At 45.6% G+C, this 24260-nt stretch overlaps 1 protein-coding gene across 7 annotated transcripts in view; it reads right to left on the bottom strand.

Moving 5' to 3' along the window:
- The window catches only part of LOC115088022 (gastrula zinc finger protein XlCGF26.1-like), a 52388-nt gene that overhangs the window by 11390 nt on the left and 16738 nt on the right, over positions 1–24260 (bottom strand). For all 7 annotated transcript variants that reach the window (XM_029595885.1, XM_029595880.1, XM_029595879.1 and 4 more), the window contains 4 exons: positions 23079–23292; positions 10461–10587; positions 9211–9324; positions 8804–8917 (listed from right to left, as the gene is read on the bottom strand). In XM_029595885.1, coding sequence (XP_029451745.1) covers positions 8804–8917; positions 9211–9324; positions 10461–10587; positions 23079–23102 — 379 coding nt within the window. In that variant the 5' untranslated portion in view covers positions 23103–23292. The remainder of the gene's footprint in view (positions 1–8803; positions 8918–9210; positions 9325–10460; positions 10588–23078; positions 23293–24260) is intronic.

Raw genomic sequence — 24260 nt, 5'->3', positions numbered from 1 at the left:
TTAAAAGAAAAAAAAAAAAAGGATTGAGGAGGTAGAGTCTAGAATCAGAAAGTTGGAAGTCATGCTGAAAATTGAGAAAGCAGAGATAAAACAGCCAAAGAAACAAAGAGAAATTCTAAAGACCAAAGTGGAGGAAAGGAAATCTGAGACAGATGATCCAATATCAGGATATCCAGGATCCCTGAAGGTGCTGAGAGCTCTTACAATATCCTTTAGTAAGAAATCTGGGAATTTTCCATTACTACAGAATCAAAAGCCAAAATCTGAAGGGCACACAGACTACAACCCTGACCCTGAAGGCAAAAAAGTTCAAGAGTGTTCATAATTAAACTTCGTATACAACACATAGGGGAAATTATACAATTATAGTAAATCCAGTTCATTTGTCATCCCAATGTTTTATACACAAACTTCTTTTTATTTAGATATTCAAACAAAGAGTATCAAAACTTCAATATTTCTAATCGCTTTAGAACATAGCAGCGAGGACACATGTGGTATACAAAATCATCCACATTAAATAGGCTGTTACATCTTCATACTCACTAATAATACCCTTAAAATATTGTACACATACTCATCATTCATACTCCACACTCACACTACCCCGTCCATCTAAGGACTCTTGCTAAAAACATCCCTCTGACAACCCATATTATTACATTAATTTTACATGTAATTTTTTTTAAACAGTATTGATATTTCTTCTGTAATCCCTACCCTTGTTTCACCCCTAGAGGCTTCCTCAAGGGATATGCTCTTCTTTTCTCTTCATATGTTTTTCCCATTCCCCACATTGATCTCTTCAATGGGAAAAACAAATGAAGAGAATTCACTCCCTCCCTCTCCCCACTCCCACTTCCTTTTTGTCTAGAAATTAAGTCCTGTCTCTAAAGATAACCTAACTATGGGACAGTGAGGTACAGATTCTCGGACTATGGTGAGGAGGTGGATTGTGGTTTTTAGGGGTTTTGTATTTTATGAGGTGGGATTTTAAGATGATAATGTCATTATCTGTATTGTGTTAGATTTTTTATGGTTACTGAGATTATTGTGTATTGGATATTGTTTTATTTTGTTCATTGCTATGAATATTTTATAGTAGCAATTAATAAGTATAAACAAACATGCAGGTTTGTGTGCACTTTTTTGCAATCAAAACTCCTGGCTGCATGGAGAGTAATGTCCCAGCATAAAAAATAAGTGCATATTGATGGGTAAAACTATGCACACAGTCCAGTACCCCTTAGTACATCGGGCCCTGTGTTAATGTTGTCTTTGGGTTGGTTTGTTATTGTAGGCCACATTATTATCCCTCCCCTTCTGACCATGCTTCTGTTGGAATCGGTGGTCTGTAGGTCAGCGCTGTCTTAAGAGATCTACGCAATATCTGCTTTCTAATTCATAGATGATGTGGGCCTCTGGGTCCATTTCTCCCCCCTGTCCATCTGCCAAAAATAACCTACATTATTGGTCCCCATCTTCAACTTGGTAATCAACTCTGTGAATGTTTCTTCCTTTAACTTTTTGTCTTTGGATTGGGTCACCCATTGTAAACCTCATCGTTTGCCCTCCTCCTTCCAGCCATACTAATTTTGGGATATGTGGACCATAAGTTGATTCATGAGATATCTGCTCAAATATAGGGGTAAGGTTCTAGGCCTTACATGATGAATCTTTCTACTTTAATTGAGTTTAGGGAACACGTGTGTATTTAGTATTAGCTTACAATCTGACAAACTCTGTGATATTGTTAATCAGATGTTTATAATGCATTTTGAATTCATAAATAAAATTATTTTTAAAAAGTTAAAATCTCTCTCTTTCTCCCCAAAACACATATGTATGTATATTTTCTTGGTCTCAGACTAGGCGGTTAACATATTAAAGCACGCTAACACTAACTCAAGCATTAATGTGCATGTTAGCCCTCATTAATGTTAATATGGAAAGCAGAGTTGCTTACCTGTAACAGGTGTTCTCACAGGACAGCAGGATGTTAGTCCTCACATATGGGGGACATCATCAGGATGGAGCCCAATCACAGAATACTTTTGACAGTTTCCAGAACTTTGACTGGCACCTACTGGGCATGCCCAGCATGCCACTAACCCTGCATCCAGCTGGGGTCTCCCTTCAGTCTCGTCTTATAGTATAAAGTACATGCGAAAAATATAATAATAATTCGTAAGTGCATACCGCCCGCCACCCCAACTCTGCGGGGTGGCGGGCGGGTTTCGTGAGGACTAACATCCTGCTGTCCTGTGAGAACACCTGTTACAGGTAAGCAACTCTGCTTTCTCACAGGACAAGCAGGATGATAGTCCTCACATATGGGTGAGTACCGAGCTGAGGATGCCCGAGCAATGCACTAAATGTACCCAAAGACAGGCAACAGGCACAAGAACTGGGGTGGAATTTGGTAGAGGGCATCCTGAACCCTACCTGGTTGGTGGAAGGATGTTGGTACCTCAGTTCGCAAATAAGTTGCGTAGCACAGACTGGCCGAAGATGGAATCTTGTCTGCCAGCCTTGTCTAAACAATAATGGGCTGCGAAGGTGTGGAGAGAGCTCCAGGTAGCAGCCTTACAGATGTCAGCAAGCGGCACTGAGCGTAGGTGCGCTACTGATGTTGCCATGGCCCTGACAGAGAGTGTGCTTTAACACGGTCTTGAAGCGGAATGCCTGCCTGTTGGTAACAAAAGGAAATACAGTCCGCTAACCAGGAGGAGAGAGTCTGCTTACCCACAGGTTTGCCCAATTTGATGGGATCAAAGGAAACAAACAATTGAGTTCATTTCCTGTGGGCAGCTGTACGGTCTAGATAAAATGCTAGAGCATGTTTACAGTCAAGGGTATCCAGAGCCTGTTCTCCTGGGTTTGAGTGGGGCCTGGGAAAGAAGGTGGGTAGTATAATGGATTGATTGATATGAAACTCCAATACTACCTTAGACAAAAACTTAGGGTGAGTGCGGAGTACTACCCTATCATGCAGATGTTTAGTGTAAGGTGGGTAGGTAACTAAGGTCTGTAACTCACTAACTCTGCGAGCAAATGTGATCGCCAAAAGAAAAATCACCTTCCAGGTGAGATGGCGGAGATTGCAGGCTCAAACGGCGGTTTCATGAGCCGGCCCAAAACCAAGTTGAGGTCCCAGGAAGGGGCCGGAGGGCTCAGTGGAGGTTTAAGGTGGAGCAAGCCCTTCAAAAAGTGTGTTACAAGGGGTTGTACTGAAATAGGTACATCCCCGACACCTTTATGGAAGGCAGCTACCGCATTAACATGTACCCTAATGGAAAAGGTTTGGAGACCTGACTCTAACAAATGCCAGAGATAGTCCAAAAACTTCAGAGTGGAACAAGTGAAGAGATCGATGGACATGGAAGTACACCAAACCATAAACCTGTTCCATTTGTAACAATAAGACTGCCTTGTGGAAGGCTTTCGTGAAGCTACTAGGACACGGGAAACCGGCTCTGAAAGGTTAAGAGGTTGAAGTATTAACCTTTCAACATCCAGGCAGTCAGGGAGAGGGCCTGGAGGTTGGGGTGACGAAGGCAGCCATTGTTCTGAGTGATCAGAAGCGGGTCCTTCCCCAGAGGAATGTGCTGGTGTACTGATAGGTCATGGAGAACTGGAAACCAGACCTGGCGTGGCCAATGAGGGGCTATCAGAATCATTAGTCCCTTGTCCCTTCGCAACTTCATGAGAGTCTTCGAAATGAGTGGAAGAGGAAGGTACTCATAAAGGAAACCGCTGGCCCACAAGAGGGAGAAAATGTCTCTTGGTTGAAGGTGTTGGCTGCGAGTGAGAGAGCAGAAGTTCCCTACTTTGCGGTTGTGAATTGACGCAAAGAGGTCCATGTGAGGGTAACCCCCCAACGTTGGAATATTGAGTCCGCTACAATGGGGTTGAGGGACCACTTGTGCGGTTGAAAAGTGCGACTCAGCTTGTCTGCCAACACATTGTCCACTCCCAGCAAGTAGGTGGCCCTGAGGTTCATCGAGTGGGAAAGGGCTTCCGCCCATATCTGTGCAGCTTCCTGACACAGGAGGTAGGAGCCTGTTTCCCCTTGCTTGTTGATGTACCACATGGTCACCTGGTTGTCTGTTTGAATCACGATGACCTGGTTGGAAAGGCGATCCTGAAAAGCCCTGAGAGCATATCTGATTGCACGAAGCTCCAGGAAATGTATTTGGTGTTTGGCTTCCTCTGGAGACCAAATGCCCTGAGTTTGCAAGTTTGCAACATGTGCACCCCAGCCGAGGTTGGAGGCATCTGTTGTGTTATATGAGGTTCTGGAGCCTGAAATGGAAGGACTTGAAGCAGATTGGAGAGGCTCAAACGGAGGTTTCAGATTGGATTGGTTTATCCACCAAGCCAGCAATAAGCGGAGCTGGCTAGTGATGTGGACAATGGTGGACATTGGCTGAGAAGACTGAATCCACTGCGATTTTAGAGTCCACTGCATTACTCTCATGGCCAGGCATGCACTGAGGAGGCCATATGACCCAGTAAGATCAGAAAGTCACGTGCAGTTGGGTGTTGTCGAGACTGCAGTCGATGGGCCAGAGAGGTGAGAGTGAAAGCTTGATCCTGAGGTAGGAAGGCTTTCGCTTTTAGAGTGTCCAAGTCAGCCCCTATGAACAATAGGGTTTGAGAGGGAACTAGCCTGGATTTTGGATAGTTTATGAGAAACCCTAGGGAGATCAGGGTATGGCACGTGAGATGTAGAGACGTCAGTGCAGCTTGCTGAGTAGGAGCCCTGATCAATTGTCGAGACAGGGGTAGACGTGGACACTTTGACTCCTGAGAAAGGCAGCTCCCACTACGAGGCACGTGGGGCAGATGCTAGGCCGAATGGTAACACATGATATTGAAAGTGTTTCGGGCCTACTAGGAAGCGCAGGAATCTGCGATGTGACGGAGTAATGGAAGTGTGTGTGTAGGCGTCCTGGAGGTCTAGAGAGCAGAGCCAGTCTTCCCTTTGGAGAAGGTGAAGAAGAGAACCTAAGGTCACCATCTTGAACTTTTCTTTTTGTAGGTATTTGTTTAAGGTGCGAAGGTCCAGTATTGGGCGAACACCACCTGACTTTTTTGGTATCAGGAAATACCGGGAATAGAAACCCTGCCCCTGTTGGAAGAGGGGCACAGGTTCTATTGCTCGGGACTGGAGGAGGAGGGAGACCTCCTGTTCCAGGAGAGGTGAGTGGTCGGATGATCCCCACATCAGCTGAGGTGGGGAATCCAGTGGAACAGAGAGAAAGTTGAGGTGGTAACCTTAGGTTATTACAGCAAGTACCCACTGATCTGTGGTGACTGTGTGCCATGGTTTGGAGAAGTGGCACAACTGGCCTCCGACGGGAATAGCCAGAAGTGGAGGCTAGGTACTGCTCTCTAGGAAGGAATCAAAAGCCAGACACTGGACCTGGTTGGAAGGGGGCTGGCTGTGACTTCTGTACTCGAGGTTGCTTGGATTGGCCTTTTTGGTAAGGCTTAGAAGCTCGAGCCTTGGACGCCGGAGGATAGAATCTCCTTTGCCGGTAGAATTGTCTCTTGGAGTCTCTTCTAAAAGATCGTTTGGAAGAGGAAGAGAGATCAGAAGGCAGTAAGGAGAGCTGGTGTAGAGTCTCTTGGTGGTCCTTGAGCTGCGCCACTGCTTCTTGAATCTTTTCTCCGAAAAAATTATCCCCAGCACAGGGCAAGTCAGCTAACCTGTCCTGTACTTCTGGTCTGAGGTCTGAAGACTTTAGCCAGGCCCATCTTCTCACACTAATTCCTGCCGCCAAAACTCTGGAGGCGGTGTCGAAGATGTCATATGCCGAACGTACTTCATGTTTGGCAGCATCTAGACCCTTTTGTGCAAGGGCATGAAGTTGGTCCTGGAATTGCAGATGTAAGGCTTCAGCAAATTCCTGAATCTTCATAAACAGGGCCCTACTGTACTGGATCATACATAATTGATAGGAAGCAATGCGAGAGATGAGCATTGACCCATGAAATACTCATCTTCCAAACGCATTCAGAAATTTCTGTTCTTTTCCTGGGGGAATGGAAGAGTGGGGTTTGGAGTGTCGTGCCCTCTTCTGGGCTGACTCCACAAATACTGAATGATGATCTAGTTGAGCTCTCTGGAAGCCAGGGGCTGGCTGAACTAGATAGGTGGCATCTGCCTTATGGTTGACAGGTGTCACAGAGCCAGGGTGCTCCCAATTTCTCTTTAAAAGGTCCAAGAGGATGTCATGAATAGGGATAGACATGACAAGAAATTGAAGAAGTTGTAACATCTGATGCTTAGAGTCCTCTTCGGTCTGAAGCTGGAATGGAACTGTTTCAGTTAATAAAGGACAAGTCCTCTGGAGGAGAACGCTTCCTTTCATCAGGAGGAGAGGGCTGTGAAGGCAAATCATCTGAATCCTGGGATGAATCATCGGTCCAGGGATTGTATGACTCATCACCAGCTCCCATATGTTCATCAGAAGGGAGTAACGGTGTTATTCCGGAAGGTCCGGGCCTAGGCATCGATGGCCTTGGAGGTGGAACCGAAGGCATCGATGGAGGCACCGATGGAATCGGTGACATTGATGGATGTGTTGGTGGTAGTACTCCGGAGGGCAGAATGGAGATCGGTGTTTCTTCTTCTTCTTCCGATGACAAAGGTATCGGAGCCATCGGTTCCCTCGGATGCACCAGTGGAAGGGCACCGATTAACTTATCCATTCTTGCCAATAGCGGTGCAAGCGCCATGGGTATCTGATCGGTGGAGGTTTGAACCCCTGGAGTACTTTACCAATGGCCTCTTGGATCATCTGATCCAATTCCTCATGGAAACCTGGGGCATGGATACCCGGTTCCGGAGTAGGAGGCAGCACTGGCGTAGCTGGAGGGTCCACCGATGAAGGTGGAATCGCGGATCCCAGCACCTGTCCAGGTGGGGAACGCCTTGGTAACCCAGAGACAGAAGAGGATGGGGCCTTTTCTGTTCGGGACTTCTTTGTCGGTGGCTCAGACGACGTCGATGCAGAGGGCTTGCCTGTATTGGTGGCCTGAGCTTTTCGATGGCGGCGTCGATGTTTTTCTCGATCTTTCTCCTGAGGAGGAACAGAGGGGGTCGACACCCGAGGAGTCATCGAAGCTGGTCGGGCAGCAGCGGTTTCCCAGTGCTGGCGCGAAGTAGACAGCACTGGTTCAGACAACGTCGAAGCTATCGATGGAGTCTGGGTTTTTGGCTGAAAGAGAAATCCCATCTTCTCCAGCCTAGCCTTGTGACCCTTTGGTGTCATTTGGGCACATTTGGGGCAAGTAAGGACATCATGGTCGGACCCCAAACACATCACACAGACAGTGTGAGGGTCAGTGATGGACATCGTTTGAGTGGAGTCAGGGCACCGACGAAAACCCGACGCCATGGCCTCGACAAAATTTAGCCGCGGTGCGGTCGATAGCCAGTAGGCTACGAGGGAAAAACTCGACAGGAATCAACCGCAAGCAGGTAAAAAACTTACCATTCGACCGCGGAGCAAAGATATCGATAAGGGGACCCCTGTGGGGTAAATGTTTTTTGAAAATATTGATGTTCCGAGAGGAAAAATTCCTGTCAGGAATCTCTGAAGAGCTCCTTAACCCGTGTGGCTACTGCTGCGCGGAAAAAAGAAGACTGAAGGGGGACCCCTGCTGGCTGCAGAGTTGGTGTTGTGCTGGGCATGCCCAGTAGGTGCCAGTCAAAGTTCTGGAAACTTTGACAAAAGTGTTCCGTGATTGGGCTCCATCCTGATGATGTCACCCATATGTGAGGACTAACATCCTCCTGTCCTGTGAGAAGTACTACTACTACTGCTACGTAACATTTCTATAGCACTACACGACATACACAACAAACACAGAAAAGACAGTCCCTGCTCAATAGAGCTTACAATCTAATAAGACAAACATACAGGACAAGAAACTTGAGGTATTTCATAAAGCAAGACAATGGTTAAAAAAAAAAGTTAGCTAAGACGACTAGAAGCAGAATATCAGGCATAAGATTTAAAAGCAGTTTCAAAAAGGTGGGTCTTTAGATGAGATTTAAACATGGAAAGAGAGGGAACATGATGCACCAGTTCAAGAAGACTATTCCAAGTACATGGCACAGCCAGGTGGAAAGCAAGGAGTTGGGAAATTGGCAATAGAGGAGAAAGGGACAGATAGGTGTGATTTATCCGACAAGTGGAGTGCACGAGGAGGGGTGTAGAGAGATAAGAGAGGAGAGGTAGTGAGGTGCTGCAGAGTGAAGGCATTTGTAGGTGAGAAAGAGGAGCTTGAACTGTATATGCAGGCGTGGATAGGGAGCCAATTCAGTGACTTCAGAAGAAGGGTTATGTGAGCATAGCGACTTTGGCGAAAGATAAGTCGTGCAGCTGAATTTAGAACAGATTGCAGTGGAGAGAGATGGCTTGCCAGGAGACCTGTGAGGAGCAGGTTGCAATAGTCTAAGTGGGAGGAGATGAGAGAGTGGGTAAGGGTTCTGGTAGTTTGTTCAGAAAGGAAAGGATGGATTTTGGCAATCTTATAAAGAGAGGAATGACACGTTTTAGCAGTGTTTCGGATATGTATAGAGAAGGAGAGAGACTAGTAGACTAGTGTAGAATAGAGCAAAAAAGTTTATGAGCCATGTTGCATGCAAAATAATGTCAGCATATAAATATTAAAATGAATTACCAAAAATGACCTTACATAGCACAGGTTATGTCATACCTCCATGATTAAATCAAGCAATGCTATATCGGTCAAAGGAGGTAAGAGAGAGGAATTTAATACTTGCCTGTTATAGGAGGGTGAATCTCTTCAGCCGTTTCTGATTCAGCATGATTCATGAAGGGCAGATCTTCCTCTTGTTTAACAGTCAGTGAGAAAACAGACGTTACAATCGGAAGACCTGTTATAAGAAAACCAACATGTCTTGAAGGATTCACTGAGGACTGGCTAATAGTATATTAGGAAATTGATTTTAAAGGCTCCAAATGTTTGATGTTAATGATCCATTATCTGTGATCTGAAAAATGCAAAGTCCTTTACATCCAAAACATTTACTACGTTGGGTTTTGATTTTATGATAATTAGTACTGTGGATTGTACATTGTATTTTCTGACAGTACACCACTTTGGCCATTCTTTTCATACAGTGGTGGTATAGAAGTACTTGAAATAAACACAAATAAATGTACTTACTAAGAGTGTGGTCATTCAAGTTTTCTTTTCTTTCCCATTCATAATGTTGAGTGGAATATTTCTCATCTTCCTTTTTAATCTTGAAAATAACATCAGGATTAACAATTGAATAACCTGTCAATAAAAAAATTGGAAAATTAAATTACATTTCAACTGAATCTCCTCACCCCACCACTGCAAGGAGTGCAGTGTTCCCTTTTCTAATGGAGCAGTGTGGGTAGGAGCGTATATATCTTTGGCTGCATACTTGCACCCAGAGACAGTTGCAGGCTGCCACTTGATTAAGATTAAGCCTCAGGCGATTTCTGCTATGGAGGTATTGCAGATGTCAATCTTCTCTGCTAGAATATGCCCTCCTGGGGAGGAGACCCAGCTTCTTATTAGGAGTATCTGAGAAGGAAACCCACATTTCTAGGATATACAACTTCATCTAGAGGCCTGTGAGAGGGAGAAAGGAGATATTTGACTTGGCAGGGGCAATATGTTATACTGTGTAGTCAAGCTAATGCAGAGTTAACATATCATGCCCTTATACAGAAGCTGTAGTTCTCAGGTGGGAATCACAGAGGTAAATATTCCCCTGTACCAGCTTTGCTGTAGCGTAAAGGGGCACAGACTTCAACCAGTCATGTAAAAAAAACGTCTAGCTTAAGAAATAATGCTTTCCCAACATGAAGCGATAATGTATACTCCCCAATGCCACTCCCTTTAGGCCCCCCCGAATTGCCTGTAAATCTTCCTGGCGATCTCTAATGCTCATGTTAGCCTATGCTCAATATTATTCATAATGTCTTAACTATTTAATAGCGACTTTATTGACTAGTTGTTACTGCATGCCTGTTATTTCCATGTGTGTCCATGCTATATGATGTTTGGCTTTATTCATATTGTTGATTCACTTTCTTTCAATAGCTAGTTGCTATATTATGTGTGTTCTTAATATACCCCGCTCTGAATGTAAGAAGGGCGGATAAAAACCTACTTTTAAATAAATAAATACATACAAAAAGATTTATCTTATAGCATAGAGCAGCAACCTTTGCAGGGTCTGCAGCACTGGTGCCTCTCATTGGGCCCTGGTGACCCACAGCAGCTCCTCTTGGATTTGGGATGCCATCAAGAGCCAGACCCTAAATTTTACGTGGCCAAGGGACCTGGCACCTGGGATTTTTCCAGTTCTGATAAACTGGCAGCATCCATCCCACAATGTGTCTGTGTGTGGAAGATGAAATAAAAAAAAGCATATTTACCCCGTGATATCAGGATGCCATGAATCTCCTTGATGACCTTCTTGTACAGGTTCTTCTGCCATTCTCCCAGGACGTCCCACTCCACTTCCAAGAAATAAGCAGCAACATCACTAAATGTGACCAATGCCTGGAACATCAAAAGCAGGACACTCTCAGCCCCTCTCCATCCAGCTTCATTATAATGCATGTGTAATAAACTTTATATATGGCTTCTGTCATTGAGATTAGCTTTCCAGTAAATTATAGCATGAAAATTGCTTTGTTCTCTTAAATATCCCATAATTTGTATGGAGTGCCTGGTCTCCAGAGAAACATTGGGAATCTTGGGTACTGGCCGATTCAGCAGAATGAGGCATCGGTCTGTGTGGGCGCGAGGAAGGAGAATGTGGCAGCTTTAAGAACTATAAACGTCCAAAGGAGCAAGGCTCTCCTTGCCGAAACTGCCGCCTAAGACGCTGAAATTTAAAGTTTGAATGCCACAAAGAATATACTGTTCCCCCCCGACGCAGCCGCGTTTGGCGAAACACGTGTCCGTGTCGGGGGACCCTGTGTTGAATAAATTCTGTACCTTTTGAGCAATGGAGTTGCCGATTTGACGAATAAAAATACTTGCATATTTAAAATTTGGAACTTCTGGGACTGACTTAATTTTCCTGCATCTCCGTGGTGACTTAAATAAAAAGCTTTAAGAACTAAACATTAACCGGACCTTACATTAACTCCAGTATGTACCTAGATCTTCAGCTAGAAAAACAATGTCTTATTTAGTCTTTCGTTAACATAACTTTTAAGTTATACCCCTTATTATTTGATCCAAGTTCTATGCCCTGTTCAATGTAATCGCATTCTTACATGCTTGTTACCGTTATAATGTAAACCGAGATGATATGTAATTTTTTACATGAATCCCGGTATATAAAAATGTTAAATAAATAAATAAATAAAATAAATAAACAGAGGGGAAGGATATAGACTGGCAAGTTAGTGTCTGAAGGCAGGAAAGGGGTCAGGCCTGAGAAGTGAGGCGAGAGAGTGTGTGGCTGTGTGGAAGAGGAAGTGTGAGTGTACAGGTCTGAGAGACAGTTAGCGTATGTATTCAATGCACAGTCTCAACACATAAGCTAAATATATTTTTATCTTCTGTTGCAGTAAGCTAACGGTATGCTAACATCAGGAACTAAAAATATGCATATGAAACGCAAAAATATATGTAAAGAAACGTTTAGCAGGCATAAAAATATGATTATGTGCCAAAACCATGATCTGTGAGCATAAACATGTTTTGTGGGCTTAACATCTCGACTACAGTCCCCAACATCAGAGCTCCAGCTTTTGCCCATAGACTAACATTAGCCCTGGAAACTTTTCACCATCTCCGACTAGAAGTTAAGTTTCCTGCGTTAAGATGACACACGGTAAACCAGCGCATCTCCCTGCACTGGGATAATAGCTAATTCAGCTCCTCCCAGTTACCCCATCAGAACGCCCTTAACTTATTAGCTGGTTAGAATTTAACTGGATTAATGCCCAAATCTTCATTTAGCTGAATAACTTGGACCTACAATACACTTCTTATGGGAAAAACACAATAAGATGCACTGCAACAGATCCTTACACAGAAACTTCACAGAAGTAGAATCCCTCACCTTAGGGATGCCCACAGAACACAAGACAGACACCCTCACCAAACATAGAATAAGGGACCACAAATTTCAAGCGTTCAGATAAAAACAAATGGGAATGCCAAGAAGCAGACTCTGCATGCAGTGCAATACTGGATAAATACAAATAGAAAAGCATTTTCTCCTGTACTGAGCCAAGAATAAAGATTAAGAGATGGACATTTCCAAAGCTGACTCATTCCAATCCTTAAAGTGACAATAAAATGCTTTTTTTCTATCTTTGTTACCTGGTCATTTTATTTTTCTAATAGCACTGGTCTATCTCTTTTTTCTGTGTTCCTCTTGTTGATCTTCCTTTAGCTTCTTTTCTAGGAGTTCCTGTCCATTTTCTGTTTCTTTTCTCTCCCCATCTTCTTCACTTCTTTCCTTACATTACTCTGGTATTCATCTTTTACTTTTTCATCTCATTTTTCTCCATTTCTCTTTTCTCTGCCTCTTTATCTCTTCCTGTCTATCCACACATATTTCATCCCCTCCCCTTTTTTACCCTCCAGTTCTTTCCTCCATTGTCCCAGCTCATAGGAAAATTGGTTCTTACCTGCTAATTTCCGTTCCTGTAGTACCACTGATCAGTCCAGACTCCTGGGTTTTGCCTCCCCTCCAGCAGATGGAGACAGAGAAGTTTTAACGGACTTCGTCCTATACCCCTGAGGTGCCACCTAGAGTCTGTCAGTATTTCACACCGTACCCCAGCAGAAAGATTAAAGCAAGAAAAGGGCTTCCCAGTCTTTTGCATCGAGTGTCACATGTATGATTTTTTACCTGCTGGCGAGAAGTTGTACATGTGCATGCGATGCAAAGAGCTTCTGGCTCTCAGAGAACGGGTCAGATCTCTGGAAGCTAGAGTGGCAGACCTGGAGGAGCTGAAGCAGTCAGAGAGGTATATAGATGGGACCTTCAGGGACATAGTAGCCAAGTCCCAACTTCAGACTGGCAGCCCTGGTGCTGCCTTCGAGGAAGAAGGTCTCATGATTAGAGAGCATCAACCTGGTGCAGCATGAAAGGATCCTGTAGTAAGGACCTGCTCTCCAGGTGATGCATTGTCCTTTCGCACCGAGGATATCTCCCCAAGGCCTACAGCCCAGGAAGGAAGGGTTAGGTCGGCCGTCATAGTTGGTGATTCGATTATTAGGAATGTAGACAGCTGGGTGGCTGGTGCACGTGAGGATCGCCTGGTAACATGCCTACCTGGTGCGAAGGTGGCGGACCTCACGTGTCACCTAGATAGGATTTTAGACAGTGCTGGGGAGGAGCCGGCTGTCATGGTACATGTGGGCACCAACAACATAGGAGGGAGATTCTGGAAATTAAATTTAGGGTCTTAGGTAGAAAGCTTAAATCCAGAATCTCTAGGGTAGCATTCTCTGAAATGCTCCCTGTTCCATGCGCAGGTCACTAGAGGCAGACAGAGCTCCAGAATCACAATGCGTTGATGAGACGATGATGCAAGGAAGAGGGATTCAGTTTTGTTAGGAACTGGGGAATCTTTTGGGGAAGGGGGAATCTCTTCCAAAGGGATGGGCTCCACCTTAACCAGGGTGGAACCAGACTACTGGCACTAACCTTCAAAAAGGAGATAGAGCAGCTTTTAAACTAGAACAAAGGGGAAAGCCGACAGTCGCTCAGCAGTGCATGTTCAGAGAGATGTATCTTCAAAGGATACCAATGATGCATTAGAATTAGGGCATCCCGACAGTGAGGTACCAATAATAAGAAAAGTAGGCCAAGTGCCTGTAACTAAAAACTCACCTGAGCTAAAAAATTCTAACTTATCCCTATCAATTAAAAAGCAGAATGAATATACAAACAAAAAACAAACTTTGAAATGTTTGTATGCTAATGCCAGAAGTCTAAGAAGTAAGATGGGAGAATTAGAATGTATAGTAGTGAATGATGACAGACTTAATTGGCATCTCAGAGACATGGTGGAAGGAGGACATCCAATGGGACAGTGCTCTACCGGGGTACAAATTATATCGCAATGACAGAGAGGAGCACCCGGGAGGCGGTGTAGCGCTTTATGTCTGGGATGGCATAGAGTCCAACAGGATAAATATCCTTCATGAGACTAAATGCACAATTGAATCTTTATGGGTAGAAATCCTTCGTGTGTCGGGGAAGACTATAGTGATAGGAGAATACTACCATCCACCTGGTCAAGATGATGAGACTAACAGTGAAATGCTAAGAGAAATTAGGGAAGCTAACCAAATTGATAGTGCAGTAATAATGAGAGACTTCAGTTACCCCAATATTGACTGGGTAAATGTATCATCGGGACACGCTAGATGGAATAAATGATAGCTTTATGGAGCAATTGGTTCAGGAACTGATGAGAGGGAGCAATTTTAGATCTAAGTGGAGCACAGGATTTGGTGAGAGAGATAACAGTGGTGGGGCCGCATGGCAATAGTGATCATAATATGATCAAATTTGAATTAATGACTGGAAGGGGGACAGTAAGCAAATCCACGGCTCTCGTGCTAAACTTTCAAAAGGGAAACTTTGATAAAATGAGAAAAATTGTTAGAAAAAAACTGAAAGGAGCAGCTACAAAGGTAAAAAATGTGCAAGAGGCATTATCATTGTTAAAAAATACCTAGAAGCACAGTCCAGATGTATGCCACACATTAAGAAAGGAGGAAAGAAGGCAAAATGATTACCGGTATGGTTAAAAGGGGAGGTGAAAGAAGCTATTTTAGCCAAAAGATCTTCATTCAAAAATTGGAAGGATCCAACAGAAGAAAATAGGATAATGCATAAACGTTGGCAAGTTAAAAGTAAGACATTGATAAGACAGGCTAAGAGAGAATTTGAAAAGAAGTTGGCCGTAGAGGCAAAAACTCAACAGTAAAAACTTTTTAAAATATATCCGAAGCAGAAAGCCTGTGAGGGAGTCAGTTGGACCGTTAGATAATTGAGGGGTTAAAGGGGCACTTAGAGAAGATAAGGCCATCGTGGAAAGATTAAATGATTTCTTTGCTTCGGTGTTTACTGAAGAGGATGTTGGGGAGGGTACCCGTACTGGAGAAGGTTTTCATGGATAATGATTCAGATGGACTGAACCAAATCACGGTAAACCTAGAAGATGTGGTAGACCTGATTGACAAACTGAAGAGTAGTATATCACCTGGACCGGATGGTATACACCCAAAGTTCTGAAGGAACTAAAAAATGAAATTTCAGACCTATTAGTAAAAATTTGTAACCTATCATTAAAATCATCCATTGTACCTGAAGCCTGGAGGATAGCTAATTCAACCCCAATATTTAAAAAGGGCTCCAGGGGTGATCCGGGAAACTATAGACCGGTTTACCTGACTTCAGTGCCAGGAAAAATAGGGGAAAATGTTCTAAACATCAAAAATCACAGAACATATAGAAAGACATGATTTAATGGAACAAAGTCAGCATGGCTTTACCCAAGGCAAGTCTTGCCTCACAAATCTGCTTCACTTTTTTGAAGGAGTAAATAAACATGTGGATAAAGGTGAACCGGTAGATGTAGTATACTTGGATTTTCAGAAGGTGTTGACAAAGTTCCTCATGAGAGGCTTCTAGGAAAAGTAGAAAGTCATGGGATAGGTGGCGATGTCCTTTCATGGATTACAATCTGGCTAAAAAAGACAGGAAACAGAGAGTAGGATTAAATGGACAATTTTCTCAGTGGAAGGGAGTGGGCAGTGGAGTGCCTCAGGGATATGTATTGAGACCCTTACTTTTCAATATATTTATAAATGATCTGGAAAGAAATACGATGAGTGAGGTAATCAAATTTGCAGATGATACAAAATTGTTCAGAGTATTTAAATCACAAGCAGATTGTGATAAATTGCAGGAAGACCTTATGAGACTGTAAAATTGGGCATCAAAATGGCAGATGAAATTTAATGTGGATAAGTGCAAGGTGATGCATATAGGGAAAAATAACCCATGCCATAGTTACACAATGTTAGGATCCTTATTAGGTGCTACTACCCAAGAAAGAGATCTAGGCGTCATAGTGGATAACACATTGAAATCGTCGGTTCAGTGTGCTGCGGCAGTTTAAAAAAGCAAAACAGAATGTTGGGACTTATTAGAAAGGGAATGGTGAATAAAAAGGAAAATGTCATAATGCCTCTGTATCGCTCCATGGTGAGATCGCACCTTGAATACGGTGTACAATTCTGGTCGTTGCATCTCAAAAAAGATATAATTGCGATGGAGAAGGTACAGAGAAGAGCTACCAAAATGATAAGGGGAATGGAACAGCTCTCCTATGAGGAAAGACTAAAGAGGTTAGGACTTTTCAGCTTGGAGAAGAGACGGCTGAGGGGGGGGATATGATAGAGATGTTTAAAATCACGAGAGGTCTAGAACGGGTAGATGTGAATCAGTTATTTACTCTTTCGGATAATAGAAAGACTAGGGGGCACTCCATGAAGTTAGCATGTGGCACATTTAAAACCAATCGGAGAAAGTTCTTTTTCACTCAACGCACAATTAAACTCTGGAATTTGTTGCCAGAGGATGTGGTTAGTGCAGTTAGTATAGCTGTGTTTAAAAAAGGATTGGATAAGTTCTTGGAGGAAAAGTCCATTACCTGCTATTAAGTTCACTTAGAGAATAGCCACTGCCATTAGCAATGGTAACATGGAATAGACTTAGTTTTTGGGTACTTGCCAGGTTCTTATGGCCTGGATTGGCCACTGTTGGAAAGAGGATGCTGGGCTTGATGGACCCTTGGTCTGACTCAGTATGGCATGTTCTTATGTTCTTATAACTTCCACATAAACAACCTCCAATGAACGAAACCATGCCCATACTCTTTCCCTGAAAAGGGGGGCATTCGGTAAACTTGCAGTGGACTCTCCGTTTTCCCATGGATGGGACTCTGGACTGATCCATGGTACTACAGGAATGAAAATTAGCAGGTAAGAACCAATTTTCCTTTCCCTGTACGTAACTGGATCAGTCCAGACTCCTGGGATGTACCAAAGCTTCCCTAACCAGGGTGGGACTGAGAGTCCCGCTCAGAGTACACTGGCCCTGAAGGAACCGGGCTCAGGGGCCTGGAAATCTAGATGATAATGCCTGGCAAAAGTGTATGTAGATTTCCAGGCAGCCGTCCCACAAATTTCCTGTGGCGACACCTATTGATATTCCGCCCACGAGGCCGCTTGCAATCGAGTAGAATGAGCTTTAAGACCAACCGGAATCGGACAGCCCTGAACAAGGTAAGCCGAAACAATAGCTTGCTTTAGCCAGCGTGCGATAGTGGCCCTTGAAGCTTTATGACCCCTCCTGGGCCCACTCCACAGAATGAACAGATGGTCCGAAAGACTGAAACTGTTCGTGACCTCCAAGTAACGCAACAAAACCCTCTTTACGTCCAACTTCCTTAAATCCCTAGACTCTGGAGTAGAAGAATCCAGACCCACGAAAGAAGGGAGCTCCACTGACTGATTCAAATGAAAGGAGGACACCACTTTCGGGAGAAAGGAGGGAACTGTTCTTAAGGATACTCCTGCTTCAGAAATCCGTAAGAAGGGCATCCTGCAAGATAAAGCCTAAAACTCGGCAACACGCCTTGCTGAGGAGATAGCCACAAGAAAACCAACCTTAAATGTCAGATTCTTCAGGGTCGCTCGTTTCAGTGGCTCAAAAGGAGCATTACAAAGGTTGCGGAGAACCAGACTGAGCTTCCACGAAGGACAGGGGTTCCAGACAGGAGGACGCAAATGCTTAGCCCCTCTCAGAAAACGAGCCACATCTGGATGAGATGCTAGCGCAAACCCCTGCACCTTTCCACGAAAATAACCAAGGGCTGCCACCTGAACTCGTAGGAAATTAAACACCAGCCCCTTGGCTAATCCAGCCTGTACAAAATCCAGAACATCCAGAATTGAAACCCTGGATGGCTGCACTTTGTGGTCTAGACACCAGGATTCAAACACTCCCCAAACTCTAACGTATGCCATGGGAATGTAAGAGCGTGACAATAACCGCATTCAAGTAACCCTTACTCCTTAAAGTCATGTCACTAGACAAAAGCGATCTACCTCTCCGAAACAAACGGGGCCTTATTGCAGGAGATTCGGAGTCAGCCGAAATCTCAGCGTACCATCCACTGCTAGATTCAGAAGGTCGGCAAACCACGGACACCTCGGCCACTCCGGAACCACGAGTATCACCTTGCCCGGATGAGCTTCGATGCGGCGCAGAACATTTCCGACCAACGGCCACAGCGGAAAGATGTACAACAGAACGTCCTATGGCCAGGGAAGGACTAGAGCATCTACCCCTCTGCTCCTGGTTCCTTTCGCTGACTGAAAAATCGAGGAGCCTTGGCACTGCAGCATGTCGCCCTGAGATCCATGGAGGGCATGGTCCAGCGTGTGCACAGAAGACGAAAGGTCTCTTCGGAGAGTTCCCATTCCCCCGGGTCCAACTGGTGGTGGCTAAGAAAATCAGCTTGCACACAGTCCACCCCAGCAATGTGAGAGGCTGCAATCTTGTAGAGGTGTTGCTCCGCCCAGTTGATTAAAAGCTGAGCTTCTGCTGCCACCAGACAACTCCTGGTTCCCCCCTGACGATTGATTTAAGCCACCATCGTCACCTTGTCTGAGAGTACCCTCACTGATCGTCTCTCTACTAAAGTAAGGAGGGCCTGCAGTGCCAACCAAACCACTTTGGTTTCCAACCGATTGATTGACCAGGAGGATTCCGTTCTTGTCCATTGGCCTTGCACTGCCGTTCCTTGACAAACCACACCCCACCTGGAGAGGCTGGCATCTGTGGTTACCACTATCCAGGAGGGAATTTCCAAATCCACCCCCTGCCGAATCAGTCAGTGGGAGGAGAAGATGAAACTGTTCGGAGAGTGGATTCCACCGGGAGAACAAGGCTGACTGAAGAGGACACATTTGCGCAATGGCCTAAGGCACCAGTTCGAGAGTGGAAGCCATCGAACCAAGGACCTGCAAATAATCCCAGACCCTGGGATGAGGCATGGATCACAAGGACTCCACCTGAGTGGGAAGCTTGGACAATCTTTCCTCTGTAAGAAAAACCTTTTCCCAAGATCGTGTCGAACCGAGTACCCAAAAACTCCAAGGACTGGGAGGGAACCAGGTGACTCTTTTCGGGGTTGACCACCCAACCCAAACGAGCTCAACATCTGTAGCACATTCTGCACTGCTGTTCTGCCTTCGCTCGAATCAGCCAATTGTCCAGGTAGGGATGTACCTGAATCCCCTCCTTTTGCAGGGCCACTGCCACAACCACCATCACCTTGGTGAAGACTCTGGGCGCCGTCGCCAGACCGAATGGTAGAGCGCAAAATTGAAAATGATGCCTCAGGATCACAAACTGCAAATATTTCTGATGATCCGGGTGTACAGGAATGTGCAAGTAAGCTTCTGTCAGATCCAGAGACGCTAGAATTCCCCTTTGTGTACAGACGCTATCACCGAGCGAAGAGTTTCCATCCGAAAACGAGATACCTTTATAGTCCAATTGACTCTCTAAGTCTAGGATGGGACGGAAGGTGCCCTCCTTCTTGGGCACCACGAAGTAGATGGAGTAGTGCCCTCGCCTGAGCTCTCCTGCGGGTACCAGAACTATGGCGCCTAGGTCCTGTAACCGCCGCAGAATGTCTTGTACCGCCAGGCGTTTTTGGTGGTACCCGGATGGGGAAACCATGTTCTGCTCGTGGATCGGCTGAGCAAAATCTAACGCGTAACAGTGTTCTACTATACTGAGGACCCCTGATTTGAGGTTAAGTTGGTCCACTCTTCTAGAAAAAGGGATAACCTCCCCCCTATTCTTGGGACAGAAGACTGGACCGGCCTCGGTTCATTGCGCTGACTTGGGACCCCCATGAGATTATGGGGCTCCATCTCTGGCAGGCCGGCGTCCTCGAAAGGACTGATTCCAAGAAGATTGACAGCTGGGACCCTGTCAAAAGGACGAACCGGCGGACCGTGAAAAGCGAAACCAACATTTCCCCGAAATCTCGCCTGTTGAGGAAAGGATCCTCTCGTCCTGGGTCTATCCTCCGGCAACTTATGGACTTTATTCTCCCCCAGAGATTTTATCATGTTCTCCAACTGTTGCCCGAAAAGCAGCTTACCCTTGAAGGGCAAGGAACCCAGTTGAGCCTTAGACAAAACATCCACAGCCCAGTGTCTAAGCCAGAGGAGCCTACGGGCAGACACGGCCGAAACCATAGTCCTGCCAGAAGTCCATAACAGATCATAAAGCATGTCAGCACTGTAAGCTACCACCGCCTCCAGGCGCCCCGCTTGCTCTGCCTCACACGCAGAAAGGGATGCTGCTGCTTGCAAATCCTGCATCCAGCGGAGACTGGCTTGTAGCGCGAAACTGCTGCACATAGCGGCCCGGACCCTTAGGGCAGAAACCTCAAAAATCTTTTTAAGTTGTAATGATCCTGCAAATCCTTCAGGGCAGTGGCTCCTGTTACCGGGATGGTGGTTTTCTTGGTCACTGCTGAGACCGCGGCATCCACCTTAGGGACCTTAAGGAGGTCCAGAGCTTCCTCCGGAAGCGAGTATAACTTGTCCATAGCCCGACTTACCTTTAAACCAAGGTCCGGAGTGTCCCACTCCTTAAACAAAAGATCCGTAACTGACATATGAAATGGAAAAGATCGAGCTGGACCCCTGAGGCCCACCATCACCGGATCCATAGCCCCAAACCGTGAGTCCTCCAGAGGAACCTCAATGCCCAGCTCCTCCAGAATGGCCGGGATAAGTGGACCTAGTTCATCCCTTCTGAACAGGTGGACCACTTTGGGATCATCGCCCTCCACTAGAGGCACGCCCACTGGCTTGGCCGGCTGGAGTTGATAATCCTGATCCGCATCCGGTCCCTCACCAGGGGCTTGCGGAGGAGACTCCCATACATCCGCACCGTCCGAATCTGAACTGTCCACCGGACCGGAAAGGGACCGGAGAGGGCATTTGGCCTTGGGGGCTTCTATGCCACTGTGTGACTTGGTACGCTTGTGGAGTGATGAAGCTCCCCAGTGACGCCAGGACCTCACGGGGTACCTTAGTACCCTGGCTTTTTGCTGCTTTCCGTGCTTTGAAGGCTTTATGCAGCAACAAAACAAAATTGGAGGAGAACGAGGAAGAAGACTCATCCGAGTCTTTCCCCTGTTCCTCCTCTGAGGAAGAGATCTGAGCTACCTGCAAGTTGCCCCCCCCCCCAGGGGCAACAAGACGCGGCGAAAGAAGTGGCGGGGAGCTCCCCCAGGGCAGCCTTCTCCTGCTCCCTGAACGTTCTCAGTAAGGCTTCAGTACCTGCGCTGAGGAATAAAGAATCCTGAGGCTGCTGCAGCAATTCTGCCCTCCCAGGGTCCCTGTGTACTCTTGAGCTGCTGCGATGTGATTTCGCCGGAATCGGCTTCCCCGAAGAGCCTTCCCCTCCCGACAAGCAACCAGTACAAACTCCGGCCTGCAGGCCGCACCATGCGGCATGATCCCCGAGCTAAATTAGGATCGGGGCCTGCAAAAAGAACCAGCGCGACCAAGACAAACCCCCGGGAGCTCGTAGGAACTGAAAAGGATGACGAAAACGGCGTCGGAAGGAAGGAGGGCCGAAAGAGCCTGCTAGGCCGGCTCAGAAATTAAATAAATCACCTCAGAGTTGTTTTTTCCTGTGTGCAGATCTTCAGAGGGCGAGTGAACCAGGCTCCCCGGTATCACCCTCAACCATGGGCAGTTACAGGGCTCCCAACCCTCTGCTCCAGAGCCTCTGCTACCAGGGGGGATGGTCCCAGCAGGACCTAGCAACCCCCTGGGAGGCTTAAAGAGATATCTTCTCTCTTTGTTTTTGGGTTGTTTTTTTTTACTAAATCCTTGTCTTTTTAAGATTCTTGAAGAAACAAATACCAACAAACTAAAAACTTATTACCAAACCCAAACTAAAGGATTTACACCTCTACTATCTTCTGGAGACAGAGAAATACTGACAGATACTAGATGGCACCTCAGGGATATAGGACGGAGTCCGTTAAAACTTCTCTGTCTCCATCTGCTGGAGGGGAGGCAAAACCCAGGAGTCTAGACTGATCTGGGTGCGTACAGGGAACCCTCTATCTCCCTCCATCAGAGGGTTTTCACCCACCAATCTCTTCTATTTCCTCCCACCACCAACTCCTGTCCATCATCTAACTCCCTCATTTCCAACAGTTTTCCCTCTTCTCTTCACTTCCGCCTCTCAGTAATCTCTCTTTACTTCCCGTTCAGTATCTTTCCCCCCTCTCGATTTGTCTCCCCAGCATCTCTTTCCTCCAGCTCCTCCCCCACTTCCCAACATCCATATCCCTTCTCCTCCATATCCCTCTGCCCAGCATCCCTTCTTGGCCTGGGTCCACCTCCCTCAACTGGCTGATCCACTATTCCTCTGTGGGGGTGGAGAGAGGACCCAGTCCAGACTGGCCTTCAGTCTGATGCTGCCTAGTGATTCTGGGATGCACCGTTCCCTCTCTCATGATGGCAAACCTTTAATTTGCAGTTTTATGTTCCTCCAAGCCCAACTGCTTTAGGGGCGCTAGAGCAGAATTCATGACGGGATAGGAGAAAGTCGGCATATGTGTTCTCCTTCCAGGTGTCGTGGTGGTCCCACCCCCGAATGGAGAGCATATATGCTGACTCTCCTGTCATCGCATGCCTTCTCTAGCTGATTATGCTCCAGCCCCCACAGTGACTGAGCTTAGAGCAACAAATTAAAGGTCTTCTTGCAGGGGAAGAGAGCAGGGTGTCCCAGTTGGTCTGGAGGCCTGTGGGTGGTAGAAAACTGGCACAAACATTGGCTAGTTTTCTGGACGGTGAAACACACAATTCTATGTAGAACTCCCTACACAAATATTTGTTGATTCATTGATACTTTTGTGCTGAAAACATGAGGCTAGAGAAGAATTTCTTACCTGATCGGAAACTAGAGAAGACATTTCTCTCCTGTTTTCCTTCTGAATTCTGCAACTGGGGGGATGGATTCAGGCTGGAGATTTCTTTTTTCCTGGTCAGATGCCGAGAAAGATGAATAAAACAGGAGGCGGCTGCGCCGATTCCTGAGGATTTCAGATAAAATCCCTCCTCTTCCCCCTCTGCAGAACTGGGGGCATTCATAGATTTCCAGTCCTGGGGAGGTAGAAAGTTTCTGCTTTCACTCAATCTTTTTTTTTTGTTTTTAATTTTTTTATTTTACAGCCCTGCAAATACTAAAGCAAGGGTTCCCAAACATTTTAAGAGAAAAGCCACATAGGACATTTCAAATCACTGCAAAGGCTGGGGGGGGGAGGTCCTCCTCTAATTTTACTGTGATGGTGGGAGTGGTAGAAAGAAAGTCCTCCTGATTTATTTGCTGAGGAGGATTTGAAATCAGGGTGGGGGATCATGTATGGCCCTTTCATTGATTTGAAATGCAGAGGAAGGGGGAAGCAGGGTTCCCAGAGGTGTAGGGATGTGGCAGGTAAAGTGACAGTAATATTTCTAAATTTCTCCAGTGTTCACAACCTTGCCAGACCCCTAGCCTTTGCCTTCCCCTTCTCAATATCTATCTGCCTAGGGAATTAGGGAGCATGGAGAATGGATGGAATGCGGGATGGGGTGTGGTGTGGTGGTGTTGGAGTCATTTTTTGTTACTTTTGCTGAGAATGTAATATAGAGGGTAGGCAGTACAACTTCAGAGTTTTCACCCTGACACAGATTAGTTTGAAGGCCACAGGCCAACCTCTGAGTGAACTCCTATTTACTGTTTTGCACTGTGAAATGGAAAGAGTCTGTTTATTTAGTTATTCCAGTAGGTCTATGATGAGAAAGCAAGCAATTAACTTATACCAAAGCTTGAGAGAGAATGAAGGCCATACAGCTGTGCCTGAGATTGATAAGAACTCAGTGGGAGGGAACATCGCTGCTTTCCTAAGCAGTTTAGTATAAGGAGTAACAGCAGCTAGAGAGAGGGAGAGCACACGCTGGACATGATAGCAAGGCTGATCCTTTGGAAACATGTCAGCTTTTTCTACCAATACTTCTTCTATATGATCTAATTTTATTTGTTCTATTCTCCTATTGCTCAAATAAACTTACTTTCCTAAGTACCTGGAACT

This window comes from Rhinatrema bivittatum, chromosome 3, assembly GCF_901001135.1.
Source record: "Rhinatrema bivittatum chromosome 3, aRhiBiv1.1, whole genome shotgun sequence".
Lineage (NCBI taxonomy): Eukaryota > Metazoa > Chordata > Amphibia > Gymnophiona > Rhinatrematidae > Rhinatrema > Rhinatrema bivittatum.
This window is presented reverse-complemented; position numbering and strand designations above follow the sequence as displayed.